The sequence below is a fragment of the Gymnoscopelus microlampas genome (genome assembly GCF_963454915.1).
Source record: "Gymnoscopelus microlampas genome assembly, chromosome: 12".
Lineage (NCBI taxonomy): Eukaryota > Metazoa > Chordata > Actinopteri > Myctophiformes > Myctophidae > Gymnoscopelus > Gymnoscopelus microlampas.
Window position 1 is genome coordinate 19348733 of NC_139949.1, and position 17567 is coordinate 19366299.

Here is a 17567-nt window from a genome sequence, read left to right on the forward strand (position 1 = left end):
GTTATTAACGGAGCGAGTCAAACGCCTTTGCGTACAATGAGCTTGGTTTAGCAGCATGCACAGATGCACACACGCTCACACTATCACTGCTTAGACGCACACATGCGCACGTTAATTAATTTTGCTCTCAGACTGAGAGCCGTAACGCTCGCACGTGCACGAGAACACAGGCGCGCACATGCATGCACTCGCACGCACGCACACATGCATGCACCACACCCAACTCCTCTAATAGTGTCTTCTTGCTGTCCCCCCCCCGCCCTTTGCGTGTCGCTACCATTTCACGCTGTAATGACGTCTATAGATCACCCTGCTGTCAGTGGCAGTTCAATAAAAACTCGCTGTTGATCAGACTCATCAGGAGATTAGATATTCCATCACAGAGCGGCTTTCCTCTCCGCAAACAATTCAATTAGCTATCGCCCTCATCCGTCAGACTCGCGCGTTCATTAGCTGCAGGTCGAGTCCGCATCCTTCTCTGCCGTAGCGCTCATCAATTTAATCATTAGACTTCCACGTAGTCTTCTTCGAGTTCCATTTAGAAACCAGGCTCCGGCTAATTGACAATGCAGCCGCACAGCCATAGCTCTGATGCAATGATTTTAAATAATTAATTTAATTGAAAATGTTGCCAACGTGGAGCATAATTTGTGTACATATAGTCCCGTTCTGTACAATGGTGGAGGTCAATCGTGTGCAAACAGCCACGGCTCCAGTCAATGACACCATGTTTGAAGGTTTGGCTAATTAGTGAAATGACCTGGTGTACCTTCAGCCTGTGTACACTCAGTCCGCCACAATACATAACAGAACAACGCTGCCAAATGTCGTTGTGAAAACGTTTCCAGACGGTTCTGCTGTAGACAGATTGCACCAAGAGAACTCATACACACACGCACACACACACACCTTGGCCTAGACTCATTCTAAACCCTAACTTCCTCCTTTCTTTGTCTCCTTCCAGTCCAGACACGGCATCGCCCGGCAGCCGCAGTACGGGGCTCAATTCCCCCCGGCTCCCCGCGCCGCGTCGCCCCCTTCAGGCCACAGCAGGAAACGCAGGAGAACCTTCAGAGAGAGAAAGAAGAAGCCCAACAGAGGGAGAGAGAGAGGGAAGAGGGGGAGAGGGGGAAGGAGTTGCAGAGGGAGGAGGTGAGTCTATTGTTCTTGTGTACAGTATATTATTGTTCTCTGATTTATCATTGTTTTTAGGTGCTGTGTGAAGCACTTTGTGAACTCCCTTCTGGGAAAAGTGCTGTACAAAGGTGTGCGTAGTTGAGCCACGCAGCTGTGTATCACTTTGTTTAGGCTTCTCAGCAACCTTTGCTGGACAGAATGCTAGCATTCAAGGTCAAGTAATGTCCCGCCCTATTCTTTTGATTGAAGTTTTTATCGATAAAAATGTACATACATGACCATATATTTGTAGATATCTGTCAAAAGGAGAAGACACAAAAAAGCTTGAGAGCTTATATTCATTGTCCTTTACTCCAGTGGTTCCCAGCCTTTTCTGGATCAGAGCCCAGTTGAAAATCCTGAAAGTGTTTGTGGCCCACCCATAGGCTGCCGAGTTAAGTGGTCAGATGGTCAGACTAAGTGGTCAGATGGGTGGACCATGTGTATGTTCAGAGCATGTTTATTTTAATGATCAATCAATCGATTGTGTTCTGCTTAATTTCCTATTTATTACTATTAATTTTTCTACATTTTAAAGGATTTTTAAAATATATTAACCGTAGTGTTTTGTGTATTATGTGGGGGCCCACTTGCGATATCCTCATGGCCCACCAGTGGTCCCCGGCCCACAGGTTGAGAGGCTGTCCTACTGTACTGTATTGTATTGTGTTGTGTTGTGTTGTACAGGTTGAGAGGCTGTCCTACTGTATTGTATTGTATTGTGTTGTGTTGTACAGGTTGAGAGGCTGTCCTACTGTATTGTATTGTATTGTGTTGTGTTGTAGAGGTTGAGAGGCTGTCCTACTGTATTGTATTGTGTTGTATTGTACAGGTTGAGAGGCTGCAGGGACGCTGTGAGCAACAAGAGAGACAGCTGACTGTTCTGAGAGAGGAGCTGAGGACAACTACCTTGGGTTTGGAAGCTTTCATCATCTCCACTCAGCACTACTGCCTCAAGGTAGCAACACAGTGTCTTAATAATAATAATAATAGCTTGAATTTATATAGCTGCTTTCATAAACCCAAGGAGGCTTTACATCAGAAACAATGAGCAACCAACAAACAAACAACCAAACAAAACAACAACTAACTATTCACCATAAGCCTGAGAGAATAGGTGTCTTTTCAAGGCAGATTTAAAGAGTCCAGTGTTGGAGCATGGCGAATCCCTATTGGGAGAGAGTTCCACAGGGTGGGGGCTGCCACACTGAAGGCTCTGTCCCCCAAGGTTCGCTTGTTTGTTTTGTGGACAGAGAGGAGGTCCAAGTCTGTGGACCTCAGGTTGCGTAACAGAGTCGGTTTATGGAGGAGGCCTAAGAGGTACTGTGGAGCCAGGGTCTTAGTTCTTACCATTGCTGTCGGGCAGAAACCTTGTAGGCCTATGTCCAAAACCGTTACTAAATGGGGGGGGGAAAGAACCTGTGTTCCAATAGAGTACCGAAGTCTGACGTAATTTACATATCCTACCTGGGTCACGATTTTGTTTCCCCATTCTGAATGCCCATACACGTGTTTGATATCGCGGCATATAAGAACTGTGTTCCAAAAATAAACAAATGAGCACGGCGGTTTGACTCATATGGATATGAAGCATCAACTGACGGCGAGAAAACGCTAATGTTACCGCCGCCGAATGAATTCAATTTTCGCCACAAACAGACAGTATCAAATATGAGTGACTGACTGTCGTAAACGATCATTCAGAGCCACCTCCCTGACAATAGCGCCGGGACAGTTTGTTTATTTTTGGACCACAATTCTTATATGGCGTGACATTAAACTAACATCTATGGGAATTCAGAATGGGGAAACAAAACCGTGACCCAGGGGATGAGCGAGTGACGTCAGGACTTCTGTACTCTATTAGTCCAATGTAGTTGGTTCAATATTTATAATACTTATGCACACACAGACTTAAACATTTGTTTTGCTACTTTTGTTTGACACTGTAGGATGACGAAGTAGGACATTACTTTACAGAAAAACATAAAAAGGTAAAATATGGAGGTACAAGGTTTCTGGCTAGTAGCAACGATATGTTGTAATGATACTGCTATTATCCTCCTTAGTACACTGTGTTATTGGTGCATTCTAGCCAGCCTTACAAATTTGATTATGATATAATCAAATTTGGAATATTATTCCCTCCAAGGGGAACTGGAAATAGCTGACACATAAAGAGCAGGGATTCAGGGTATGAAAAATACAAATGATACACAAGGACTCTTCAGCACAATCACACACAAGGGCATAAGTTATGTGGTTTATACCCCACTTAAGAAACATATGAGAGAAATCATTGTCCTGTTATGAGATGTTTTCTTGTCCTGTGGCAGCACCTACTGCCACAAGCCATAAAGCCCCCAAATACATTTGGTTTAAAAATATATACGGGTCCAAAATGTATTTTGGACCCTGAAAATAAAATTCCCTAAATATATTTTGCATACATTTGGGGTACTTTGAATTATTATTATTTTTCCTGTGTGGTCTATGTCTTTTATCATATACATTTGGACAAATAAACATTAAAATGAATAACATGTTACTGCAGTCCCGCTTTCCGCACCCATCACATACAGATGCGCACAATGTACAGTACATGCATGGACACATTTTGCCCATGCATAATCCAGGTGAGGTTCAAAGCATGGTCAATGAGCAGTTCTTCCACAAGGAATATGTGTGCCGCTGTGTGATGGATGGATATACAGTATATTCTCTTATCTTGAGGTTGATTACTTTCTTTGCGGGCAGACAGGTCTGCAGGTGTGGCTGGGTATCAGGTATCAGCTTTAACTCCACTTTACGTATGGAAAAGCTGTTCTAATGAACACCCCCCCCCACAGCACTGAAGACAAGGCAACCCTCTTCCAGTGCTCTGTTTATGTACTGTTGGTCTTCAGTGCTTCAATCAATGTTATGATCTATTTTACTGCGTACATGCCATACACAGTTATATTGTGGAAGATTTGTACTGTGCTTTTATAGTGTATAGTGCCCTCTACTGTTGACATCCTAACATTGTTCTCATTGTCTCCAAACTACCCAGTGAAAACACTTTTGTTTTTTAAATATCCATTAGAAGAGGCTTTGAACCCATTTTTGCCACCTATGAGAATAACTTAATTTGAATGGTTGGTTAATTTAGCAGGAAAGTCATTGCAGTACATGCCATAATGTCCCAGACCATCTGTGGAGGGACAGTGAGAATAAACTGTTTCCATCGTTTGAACAACAAGGTAGTCTTTTAGGAGACTGATGGGAACATTGCACAATTTCACGGATGATTAACGACCAAGTCACCAAATATACTTCTAATTATAGATAGATGCCAGGAGCAGATGTAATTCACAGTCCATTAGCTGTGCGTGCTAAAAATAAACATGCTGCTCTTGTAGAACTCGGCTGACGGATGATAACATATTTTGTTTTGCAGTTAGTTTAAGGAATATAAAACATCTAAATCACCCACTTTTATTAATATTAATGAGGAATTAAAATGCACTGTTATGCTCTGGCAACTTTGCATGCAAGTTAAATGTATTTTGCCTGACCATCCAATTAATAATGTATGTCCCTACTTCAGAGTGAGATGTCAAGAGGAAAAAGTATTTGGAAGGGGAAGCACACTACATCAACACATATCGATGCAGCTAATTAATGTTATGCAAAGCAATTAGTCTCCTCAGTGTTGCTATGGTAGAAAACCTTGTGTGAACCGCCCCTGACTGTGTGTTCATGATAAGGTGGTAAACTTGCTCATTAACCCACCTGTTTGATGCCTCATGGGTCATAATCACATCATGTATTTTGTCATATTTCAGAATGAATACACCGAAGAGCAGGAGAGGAGATTGTCTGTGGAAATTCAGAGGATCAGAGATGAAGGGGGTGAGTGGACTCTAGATTGCTCTCATGGCTCAAATGTGTGCATATACACCTTTATGTGTCACAATGCAGAAATCACGCTAAGCGGTTCTAAAACATGTAAAAGTGCCACATTGTGCAAGGGGTGCCATGATCTGTATCATGGTCTGCTCTGGCCCTTATGGCCATGTTCTAATCTGCAGCCCTCCTGCATTGATTGCTTTCTCTATGTTTTGACTTTGTTCGTCAGCTTCGTCAGACATTTACTTGCGTATTCTGTTCTTGTCCGATGCTTGGTTTGTCTTAAGTCTTGGTTCCTTGGTTGTTTACTTGATGAGTATGTAGTCTGCCTAGCTTCTGTAGTACTATGTTCACATCGGCCTGTTATAGCGCCACAGATTTTGTCCAAACATCATGCAAATTGGTACACAATATCTCTATAGTCAAGAGGATCTGTCCGAGTTTTCATATTCCATCCTGATTGGCTAAGATTGGCTTCCAAATTTGCAGGAGTGGCACGTTTTGAGCAAAATGCCTCAAATCATGAACGCAGCATCTGAATGCCGTGAAACATTGCTGGCCCACAATAAGCTACCTGCCCTGGTGGAGACTTGTGTCAAACATGGAGGCATTAGACATTAGCATCATCAGACAGTTTACATGGATGTCTGCTTCTCTGCAGAAATACAGGACGAGTAATGGAGTTGGTGGTGAATGCAGGATGGATGACATTCATAAAGTCACTCTGACGCAGTGCTGTGGAATCACAGGGTGTGGCAGAGCGCAGAATTGTTATTATTTTCTAATTTGTGCGTGCGTTTGCCTCAGCGTCTAATGCAGTCAGATGGGAGAGGCTCCAGAGGGAGAAGACGGCGTTGGAGGTGGCCTTTGAGCGAGAGCTCCAGGAACTGCAGCTGCAGCAGGAGGCGGAGCTGGCGGCGGTGGAGGAGGGGCTTAGGAAGTGTCACTCAGCGGAGACGGAACACCTGCGGGCGGAGCATCGGTCCGAAGTGGAGGAGCTGAGAACTCAGCAACAGGAACAGGTGAGAGGTGCAGGATGGGAAATGGAGTTATATGGGACTGAAGGGGGCGGGAATTGAAATTGAGTTTGACATTCTGTGTGTGTGTGTGTGTGTGTGTGTGTGTGTGTGTGTGTGTGTGTGTGTGTGTGTGTGTGTGCGTGTGCGTGTGCGTGTGCGCATGTGCGTGCGTGCATGCGTTTCAGATGGAGGAGATGACGGTCAGCCACCAGGCAGCCGTTCAGGAGCTGAGAGACATGCATAACATCACCATGGCAACGTTGCACGAGGAGCACGCTCGCACCATGAGAGGTACTGTATGTGTGACAGACCCTTTCTAAAAGTCTGAAGGACTTACTGCACTGATGAACCATGCAGGCTTTCAAATCACTCCACAGCATTGCTTCTCAGATGTATTCATTTCAAAGAACGCCTATAAATGCCGGAAATTTGCCAAAAATAGCCGAAGCTCACAACACGTTATTTTTGGAATAGACGTAAAAAAGCTGTCCAAGTACATTTGCAACCCCCTCAATGAAACCTGAGGGTCCCTGGACCCCACTGTACTTGCTGCACTGATGAACCATGCAGGGTGTAATTGATTCTAATCACGGTAGCCTACGCTGTTTTAGTTTTTTAATTAGATTTTCTTTGTTTGTGCACTCAGTCCTAAATTTGCCAGATGACCTTATGTAAATTAAAGGTTAATTAACAAAAAACGAAAACAAAACAAGTCAAACTCATGCATAGTGTGCACCTGAAAATACATTTCCCCCAGCTGCCCTGGGGTCACATCTCACCAAAGCCTTCTTCTTCACTTCTACCCCATAAATCCTGATTCATGCTCCGCCGAACGTGTTCGAGCTCACAACGTGTCGCGTATGCAACGCATTGTGAGCTTGTAAGTCTTCTATTTTGTGTGTGTGAAGTATAAATCTTAAGGTGCGTTCATGCATCTTCAAACCTCTAGACTCTAACCCTTAGCGTGGTATGCAGGTTTCCCCTGCAACATAGGAAATAACATTTAAATGTTAATTGATTGTTGACAATAGAAATTACATCAGTTCTCCTGTCCTTGTCTGTAGACTTGAGGAAAGCTCATGAACAGCAGAAGGCGATATTAGAAGAGGATTTTGAGAAGCTCAGGCAAGCTCTGCAGGTACAGTATGGCTGCAAGGAGAACTAAGTATTATGGTTTGTTGAACATTGTTGATACTATTGAGTTGTACTGAGCTGATCTATATCTCTGCTGTCCGGCAGAAACCAGCTAACTCCAAAATGTTCATTTTTCAGCTAAATAGACCTCAAAACTCACAATGAGGTTGGAGGTCAAAAGGGGGTGGAGCCTGGAGTCAGCAAAACCAGCTAACTCCACCCCCCTTTGGTGGATCGCTTTTTAATACCTTTCATTGGTTCAATATTTTTTTAATCAACACACAGACGTAAAGGGTGTTCAGTTAGTTCAGTTAGTTCAGATAGCTGGTTTCTGCCGGACAGCAATGATATGTGTGTGTGTGTGTGTGTGTGTGTGTGTGTGTGTGTGTGTGTGTGTGTGTGTGTGTGTGTGCGTGTGTGTGTGTGTGTGTGCGCCGTGCATGCGTGGATTTTCCTACTACTCAGGATCAAGTGGACACCCTGACGTTTCAGAACCAGAGTCTAAGGGACAAAGCCAAGCGCTTTGAAGAGGCCCTGAGGAGAAGTACAGATGAACAGATTGTGGTAAGAAGACCTGTGTTGCATATCAACACATTATCGCCTTGCCTACAGCTCAGGCTGATATGCCGGCACCGTGGTTGGATAACCCCCTGTAATGGATGAAGGCCCAGCGTTTGAGCAAAGTAGCATCTGTGGTGACATGCTGGGTTCCCTCTGCAGCCAGGTCACTCACGGTGACAGTTCAGCGCACGGTGACACTTTAGCATGGATTGATTGGTCAGCTACTGCTGTATCAGCCCTAGAGCTGATACGTGTTATCACCCTCTCTGTCTACTCTCCTAGCCCAGGGCAAATACAGACTGGGTATGTGATAAGTATGTGTGAGCAGCAATGTTACTGTCTAATCAATGGTGTAAACCTGAATACTAAACTGACTTTCTCATGTTCATATCGACTTGTACTGAGCTCGTTGTGTGTGCGCGTGTGCACGTGTGTGTGTGTGTGTGTGTGTGTGTGTGTGTGTGTGTGTGTGTGTGTGTGTGTGTGTGTGTGTGTGTGTGTGTGTGTGTGTGTGTGTGTGTGTGTGTGTGTGTGTGTGTGTGTTAGGATGCCTTGGCTCCATACCAACACATTGAGGAAGACCTGAAGAGTCTGAAGGAGGTTGTAGAGATGAAGAACCAGCAGATACACCAACAGGAGAAGAAGATCTCTGACCTGGAGAAAGTGGTAGGCTCAATATGCTCTATCATATCGTCGTGACTCACGTGAGCTTGTGGATCGGCTATTTTTGCTACTACTACGTGACACCGTAGTACGACGAAGTAGGGCATTAATTTACAAAGAAAAGTGGAAATACGAGGCTTCTGCCCCGACAGCAACGATATGCACACGCGCACACACACACACACACGTTGGCAGATCCAGAAGATATCACACACACACACACACACACACATACACACACACACACACACACACACACACACACACACACACACACACACACACACACACACACACACACACACACACACACACACACACACACACACACACACACACACACACACACACAGCCTGTGTGTGTTTGGTGCATTGAAGGTTGTGCTGTGGTTGTATTTTGTCCTTGAGCAGGCTCAAAAGAACGTCTTCCTGGAGGAGAAGGTTCAGGTCTTACAGCAGCAGAATGAAGACCTGAAGGCCCGCATCGATATGAACCTGACCCTGTCCAGGTAATACACATCTTCATCTACAATGATAATACTACACTTCATCTATGTACAGATTCAATTGTAAACAGTTTCAATGGTGATATACACCGGCAATGTATACATTTTATATACTGTACTATCAATAATCAAATTATTTACAACCTCAAATAAATACAGAGAGAACTTTGTGTTGGGAGAAAACTAGTGTTTTAGTAGATTCGGTAGATTTGATTTGTATGCAGTGCTTTGGTGCATGAACTGTTGTGCCAAGCTGCATGTTTGCTGCAAGAGTTTTGAAAATACAAACTTTGACTTGTGCAACTGTGATGTCATAGTATAACTTACTATTTGTCCTTCATGTTATCGTAGTATAACCTTACAGTTTGATCTCTGTGTCAATGTAGTATAATCTTACAGTATGTTATCGTAATACAACCTTATAGTAGTTGGTCGTACTATAACTTACAGTTAGTTCTCTGTATCGTCAGAGTATAACCTTACAGTTTGTCCTCTGTTGTCATCACATTATAGCCTTACAGTTTGTCCTGTCGTTGCTGATCTGCAGGCAGCTGTCAGAGGAGAATGCCAACCTGCAGGAGTCTGTGGGCAAGGAGAGCACGGAGAAGAAACGTCTGAGTCGTAACAACGAGGAGCTGCTGTGGCGTCTGCAGACCAGCCCCCTCATGTCCCCCTGCTCCTCCCCCATCCATCGCTCCTTCTCCGCCTCCCCGGTTCCCTCGTCTCCTTTCCTCTCCTCCTCACCTTCGGCGACGTGTGACTCCCCAACCCACTGCTACGGCTGCCCTCAACAAGCCACGCCCCCCAATAACCTCTACTCCTCGCCTTCCCACAGAGCCTCGATGGTTAATCAGAATATATCCCCGGGGCCAGCCACGCCTACTCACAGGGCAGCAAGCAATCACAATTACTCCCCAGGCCCGGCCACGCCCACCCACAGAGCTTCAGCCAATCACTGTCATGCAGCGGCTTGTCTCGGCCCCCTGCAAAGATAAGCTTGCCTCCTCACTCTCTCTCTCTCTCTCTCTCTCTCTCTCTCTCTCTCTCTCTCTCTTTCTCTCTCTCTCTCTCTTTCTCTTTCTCTTTCTCTCTCTCTCTCTCTCTATCTCTCTGTTGCTCACTCAGTCTCTGTTTCTGTCTCTCTCTCACTCTCTCTTCTTTGTTGACTTAAATCCCCATATTAATGTCTCGTCTCTCCCCTCTACTCTTTTTGTACTTCATAGCGGCATTGATGTGCTGTAGTAAGTTGTGATGGGAGATATAAGTGGATTGAAATGTCTGTAAACTACCCCAGCCTCTACCTTGTGGGCTCCATTATGCTGGAAGGGATGACCTGCACAACTTGATACACCAGCATCTTGTACTGTGTATATTCAACCACAGGTAGTGTTGAATTGTAGTGGAAAAACTCCCCCTTGCATGGGCATGTCGACTCCCCCATAGACAGACACACAGATAGACAGACAGACAGACAGACAGACAGAGATAAGAAACAGAGAAATACATCCTTGTCACCACTGTGTTTACATAATATACTGTAGTACAGTACACTTCAGCTCAGTCACTGAAAACAGTGCAATTTTACAAAACAACAAACCACATTCTTTCTCCTTGGGACAAGAACCTCAGTCGAGTTCCAGCGATGAACTACAATTCCAAGTCAAGAACTGGAATCAGCTATGTTTTGTTTTTGATTTTGTTTTCTAACTCAAATTAATTTCTCCTTCCGAAAAATTCCCAAACCAAGCGCCTTATTACTCAACCCTGCCCTCTCACCAGCAGACAACGGACAACATTTTATAGGACTCAAGACTACTCACTTACAGAATTTGGTTTGTCAAATCTCAGCAATTTGTTCCGTCAATCTCTTATACAGTACAGGTACAGTATGTGTATAACCTTCCTTAGCTTTACAATGATGGTTGTACTTACTGTGTTCAACAAAGCAAACCCAGGGCACTCATCTAGAAAAGTTTTTTTTTCTTCATTTAAGCGACTTACGCCCCCCTTTACACCTGGCATTAACATCCATCGTGGGAGATCGGATTGCAATCGCATAGTGCTTGCCTTGCCCGCATAAAAATATGGTTGTAAAAAAACACATCTGGAGGTGGTCAGGGATGCAGTGTGACCACATTGAACCCGAGTGTAAATGTAATTGCGTTTTCAATGCACATGTGGAAATATGTGCACGACTAACCACAAGCAAGCAGTAAAACAGTGAACTAGTACCAGTAACAGCAGAACATTAGGCAATTCAACATACTCAAGTATGGAGTCATGTCAAGAAGAGCAAGTCAATGATGACATGTAGGGTTGTGTAAGAGTGGCACATGGGATTGGGTTAGGATTGGATCTCAATGCAGACACTGGAGACGTAATACATCTAAATCTAGAATCAGTCTGGATACGAGACACATGTTCATGTCCTGCGTAAAGGGGGCCAAAGGCTGTGTTCAAACACAAGCACAGTTGTCATTTATGGAAAATAGATTTTGATGTCAGTAAAAAGATTCCAGTGATTTACTCCTTTTTACTTCTTCTTTTTTTCTTCTTTTTTTTTAATTTACTGTATCATAAATCTCTTTTTAGCCAAAGAGCGGATAGTTTAGATAACATTTAAATGTATTTCTTTGGTCGTATTATTTAAAATGATTGTCTGATGCAATTTAACATGAAATCTAAGAATGTTTGTTTTGTAACTGAGGCCTAGCTGGAACATTAGCCAAACAGTATATTTGAAAGCACATTTGAGACCCTGGAAATATATTTTCAGGAGAAATACTCAGTGTTACTGTCTACTAAAATATACCGGTGTCCAAAATAATAGATTTTTGCTCTTTTTGAAATATTTTGAAACATATGAAATTACCTTTTTTTTGCTATATGGGCTGTCCGGTCTTCCTTCACATTCTCTCCACATTTACAGTCCACTCTTTTTGGACCCCTCAGGTCAACTTTCAAAAACGATGTCTGCCATTTTGTATTTACCTCAGAGGAAATGTGCAGTCTATTGTGTCTGTAGCTATAGATAACAGCAACAACAACAACTCAGATGCCAGGGAGCTCAAAGCCAAGGGGGTTCATGTACCTACCACAGGAATTGCTGTTGTAAATGTCGTTGCGCTTTGGTTTTATAACGTGATATTTGTATCTTATTTATCTGATATTTTTTTCCTGCTACTAAGGCAAGCATGTACTGTGAAAGTCTTCCGGTCTGAAATGTGTTAACTTCCTATTGCTGTGATTCTTCTCTTAATCAAGCTTAGAGTGTAAAGGAAATGAATGAGGTTAACCACTTAAGCCCTATATACTTCGTTGTTGGACAAATAGCAAAGATAGCCGATCTACAAGCTCACAACGCATGTTGCATCGTGATGCGTTGTGAGACTGTATTTGTAGAACTGCTATTTTAGCTATTTTTGAACTTTTTTTATTTTATTCGAAAGAATCTTAAAAATGTTCAGATACTGGTATTTTGAAAGATTTGCCCAAAATAGGAACACCAGGGTTAATGTGGTTACGGATAGAATTTCCTAGAGCCCGATAGATGGGACAAGAGCGGACTAATATTTAGTAGGTTGTTTGTGCAGAAGTATGTACAGAAGAATTGGATCGCATTAACAATATTATTTAAATTGTTGTTAAACTGTTGCGTTGGCCATTCACGTGTGCCATTCTTCTGAACATACAAGAATATGGAATATGCCATTTGGAGAGAGAAAACGGAGATGTTCTTCCTTTCCCTTACTGTAGATATGAATAGATGGTATCTAGGGAAGTGTCTAGATGAGGGATCTGTGACTATTAATAAGCTATACAAGTTGCAATTACAGGTACAGTAACCCTCCAAATTACCTCTTTGTAAAGTACAAAGTTAATGTAGCCTATTCCTTATGGTAACCTCTGTGATAAAGACTTGATCGTAAAATTTCAAAGAAGCATTGTTAATAGGCTTCTATTTATCTGATCGATATACTTTTATGTTTTAATGCATTTGTCAATGTTACTCTGAATTCTCAGTGTACAAAAAGCTTTTTATCATTCAGGGAATTGTTTTCTAAATTTTGATTAGTCACACTTTTCACAAGTTTATTTTGTATAGTTTGTCTACTGTAGCATACACAAGTATATAAAGTCTGGAAATTACCCTATTATATACAGTATACTTCCATTTATATTAATTAAGACAGACAGAAACCAACATTTGGTACTCATAATATACTATAGAAGCAAGAACATCATTATGGCATACATTATACTATATCCTCCGTCCGGGTCCAAGTCATTTATCTGGAATTGCTTTGGCAGCAGCGTCAAAGTAGAAAATCTACTACCCTAATCTCAATTGAGGACTCCCATGTACTGTACATACAGTATACTCACTTTTCCAAGCTAAGCTCAAACTATTCATTGATTCTTCATTGTCTGTATGTGTATATATAAATACAGTACATATATCGAATGTGAAAAGTGTTTCTGGAATGATGATGATGTGTAAATAAGGCAGCCCAGAATGAAGGAATGAGGTGTTGGTTGGTTGGAGTGACTTGTTCAGTCAAGATCCGGATTGTTGAAACTTTTGCTAAGATCTTGCATGAGAGCATATAGGCATAAGTTGCTGTAACTGTTCAGAGAAAGTCTTTTTTTTTTATGGATATGTAATTGCTATACCAGCATTTTTTTAAGGTAGTGAGTAATGTAGAATCTTTTCATGGATCTACAGTATAAGGTACCCATTGTACACAGGGTTTTTGATGCTTGTAAACAAATGTTGAATGTCAAGTACACTAGAGGATTTGAGAAATGTATCTCATTTCTGTGATTTTCTACAGATTTTAAGAATGTCTTTTCTTATGATCCCTTCAACAGTAAGGATGTAGTTAGAAAGTCACTGTGATTGAAAACAGTTCCACTTGGGGTCATTCATTGAAGAAACATGCTGTTCATTGTTGATGGTAATACAAAAGGACAACGTTGACTTGTATATCGGAAAGCAACTCACAACAAAATCCAAAATGTTATCATCCATCTTTGGGGGGAAGAAGCTACCTGAGTGATGCTCAATATTTGCAAAATATGAAACATAAGTAAGCTCTAAACTTTATGACATCAATAACGGTCTTAAAGCCAGCAATTACTTTGACTTTGATGATCCCCAAGATGGTGGATAGGTCATTTTGGAGTGAAACTTAATTTGTTTATCCAACATTTCTAAAAGGATTTTTTAAATGATTCCAAACTGATTTTCCTCAGTCTAGTCTAGTCTAGTCTAGTCTAGTCTAATTGGTCAAATATATTTGTTTCTGATGTACAGTGGTCAACATGACCTTTTACCTTGCATGCAAATGACGAGGATATACTATGAGGGCAAGCAAATTCTTTAAAGGGATAATTCACCTTTAACAGGCAACAGAACAGCATTATGTAAATACCTAGGGTGACTTCACCAGAGTATGGTTCAGAACTGACTATGATTCAAAACGGTCAGGCCAGTGTTACATGAGCAACCTTGTTTCCGCACAATTTGGTTGCATATCCCATAAACAAAATTGTTTACAATATTACATCATGTAGGCAGATCAACATTCCATTACCACAGTACCAAATACAATTTCCCACGGTTTTAATGTAAGGTTTAATACTTTAATACTTGAATATGAAACTTTTTTACAGTTACAAAATACAAGAAATGTTAACTGCTTCTTAAATCGTTTCATTTTCCCACTTTGAATTTGTGGTGGAGGCTCCCTTTAAAGCAATGTCCTAAACAACTATATCAGATAGTCTCTTCTGCTGGACTCCACAACTGTGGTTCACGACTGACCTGTTTTTTTTATCCTACCAGGATGTTAATTGCATTCACCTGTTATCCCAGGTCCCTGATTGGACAGCTTGAACAACAAGAACACCAAATAAATATTATTACCTACCTGGTAGGACAGAAAACCAGCAGTGGGCCCTAGTGGTCCCTGAGGGCCAGGGCTGAAGAGCCACGAGAGTGATGCAAAAAAAAGACCCCCACCACCAATATGTTTACAAACAGTTCCTTATAGATTAATCTTGTCAGTGATTCACATTAAACTTAAAATTAATAACCAAGAACTGGTATTGCAGTGACTCTTACAATGTGTCCTATGGACATTTTGTTTCTCACTATTTGCTGAATGTAAAAAAAAGAATAATTGCATTTTATAGAAGCCATTTGTGTACTTTTGTTAATTATAAAGGGGCCTCTTGTAAAACTAATATGTACTGTAGCACCAATTTAACAATGCTGTAGCACTTACACTTAAGCCTCCCCACTACTACATGGGTGATATATCTACTTATGCAGATATGGAAATGCCCATGTTGATATTTAAATGCTGGTGTAGTGAATGTTTTAGAATATTGCTTGACACTGCTTTCATTTGAACTCTTGGAGGAAAGTGATGAGGTGGTTGCCCCTGTGACTTGTTCTACAAGACAAAGTTTATTGATCTGTTCTGGCGCAAATTGATTGTAGAATTGACTGTAAATACATTTACTACATGACTTGTGTCTTAGTGCTCATACACAGTAAAATCTTCAAGTGTTAATGTATCCATTTTGAAAGTGTACATATGGTGTGTACATTTTGTGCACACCAGGATTATACACCCCATTTGTAACTCAGAGTGTACAAACGGAACCAAATGGACCCTTATGGGTCCATTTGGTTCCGTTTGTACACTCTCAGAGTTAAATGAACACTCAGAGCTTTACATGTATGAAATAGTAGAAGCATGTTTTTCCTGTCTTTGCCGTTTCTTGGTCTCTCTTCCTCTTACCTCCCTGCATTGTGATTGGTCAGTATTTAACCGTAGCATAGAAGGTCTCTAGACAATGAGGACTTTAGATAAACATGTGATGTACACGCTATGTCCATGCCTTCATTTGCACTTTTTGAAGAGATTAGAGTATTAAAAACATAGTAAAGAAAACTGTGTGGAACTCATGTTTGATTATAGCCACTGAAGCCCTTTTTAAAAAATAGCAAAAAAAAAAGACAATCTACATTATCACAACGTGCCGTGATGTGACGCGTTGTATATCTGCTATTTTTGTTATGTTTTTGTGTTTTTTCTTGTCTTTTTCTTTTAAATGTTTGCATTTTTGGGCAAGATTTTCACCTATAAAAACATGCCCAAAATAGGTTAAGGACAAGTCGTAGGTCTGGTCATCAAATTGTACCAGCATGTCCACATTATGACGGCATTAAAATCGGTTAATTGTAACCTTTTATGGAGGGTTCTCCGTCCGTAACAACAAGTGAGGGCTCGCCCCAAAAAAATCTATTTAAAATGACCAACTACAAAGATTGCTCTCAGTGTCAACACTATGCCAACAATTGCAATTGTCAAGATGTACCATTATTAGGTTTTATTATTAGGAGATTATGTAATTTTGCTGTTGATTCAGACTTTGACCTTTGACCTTTTTGACCCAAAAGGGGAAGATCTCTTCAGGAGTTGTTTGATTTGATTTGCACAACAGGAATCATATGCTTATACATACTGTAGTTTACTACTTCTTTCCTAGGAAAGATGACAGAATATTGTTGTGCCGGTGACGTAAGAAACCCTATAGGCCATATTGTCTAGCTCCTTTTCCTTCAGTTTCGTTCCCATCAAGTGGATCTAAATAATCTCTGCTTCTTAAAAAAGATCTATTGGTAGTAAGTAAGAAAAAAAACTACCGCCATCTGATTCGGCCCAGTATTTTTATAATTAGAGTTTAAAAGTCGGTACTATTTTCTTAGCAGCGCAGTAATACATTCAAAGGAGTGGTGCGGTTTTTGACACGTGATTCCCGTTACAACCAATGGAGTTGCCTCTTCCGCCTCACCACTTCCTGCAACAACGGCCATAGCAACGGTAACGTCCGAAGAAAATACATCAAAACAAAGAAAATATCCTTCAAAAGCACGTCAAAAGGACTCGAAACGATGCTATATGAATCTTATGTCTGTCCAGAAAGAAGAGGTTCAGGAATTTACACGGACAAGACGGGACACATGAACAACAAGCCATGGATACACGACGGTCGTCTGTCCCGACCGAACTTCAACCAGGTGTTTGCACTTTTCCATTTACGATCCGTACATCTACATAAACGTTCAGATTTCAAATATAAAGTGCTTACCGCATGGCCATTGATGTTACAATTCTATATGGTCCCGCAGAAATACCCGTATATTCCGCATTGTTCAATAAAGAGTATTCTTAACCGATCGGTGACCATTTTCTCATAGATTTATAATGTATCAGAATGCAATAAACCTCCCATCCAATAGGGTCGCATGGTTGAAAGGATATGGTGATGGCTACCGATCGGATTAACAGGCTTTTTATTGAACAATACGGAAGACACAGGTACTTCTCTGGGCCCGTACATAATTGTAACATCCATGGCCATGGGTAAGCATTTTAAATCTGAAATATGAACGTTTATGTAGATGTACGGGCCGTTAATAGAGAAAGTGCAAACACCTGGACAGTTGAATGTTTCAGGGCTACTAGAACGTGCATCAACGTTACTTATAAACATCAACATTGTGTGGATATGGGTTCTTACAAGCCTCCTGAGGACGCTG

General features: G+C 41.5%; 1 protein-coding gene across 1 annotated transcript in view; it reads left to right on the forward strand.

Annotated features, from left to right (window-relative positions):
- mtus2a (microtubule associated tumor suppressor candidate 2a) overlaps window positions 1-9945 on the forward strand; it is a gene marked incomplete at both ends in the record, with an annotated part of 64314 nt that extends 54369 nt beyond the window's left edge. Inside the window, 10 exons of the mRNA XM_084074200.1 lie at window positions 965-1152; window positions 2009-2134; window positions 5004-5070; window positions 5875-6089; window positions 6272-6377; window positions 7151-7224; window positions 7686-7784; window positions 8328-8447; window positions 8853-8953; window positions 9498-9945. Coding sequence (XP_083930326.1) covers window positions 965-1152; window positions 2009-2134; window positions 5004-5070; window positions 5875-6089; window positions 6272-6377; window positions 7151-7224; window positions 7686-7784; window positions 8328-8447; window positions 8853-8953; window positions 9498-9945 — 1544 coding nt within the window. The remainder of the gene's footprint in view (window positions 1-964; window positions 1153-2008; window positions 2135-5003; window positions 5071-5874; window positions 6090-6271; window positions 6378-7150; window positions 7225-7685; window positions 7785-8327; window positions 8448-8852; window positions 8954-9497) is intronic.
- Between the last annotated feature and the right edge of the window lie 7622 nt (window positions 9946-17567).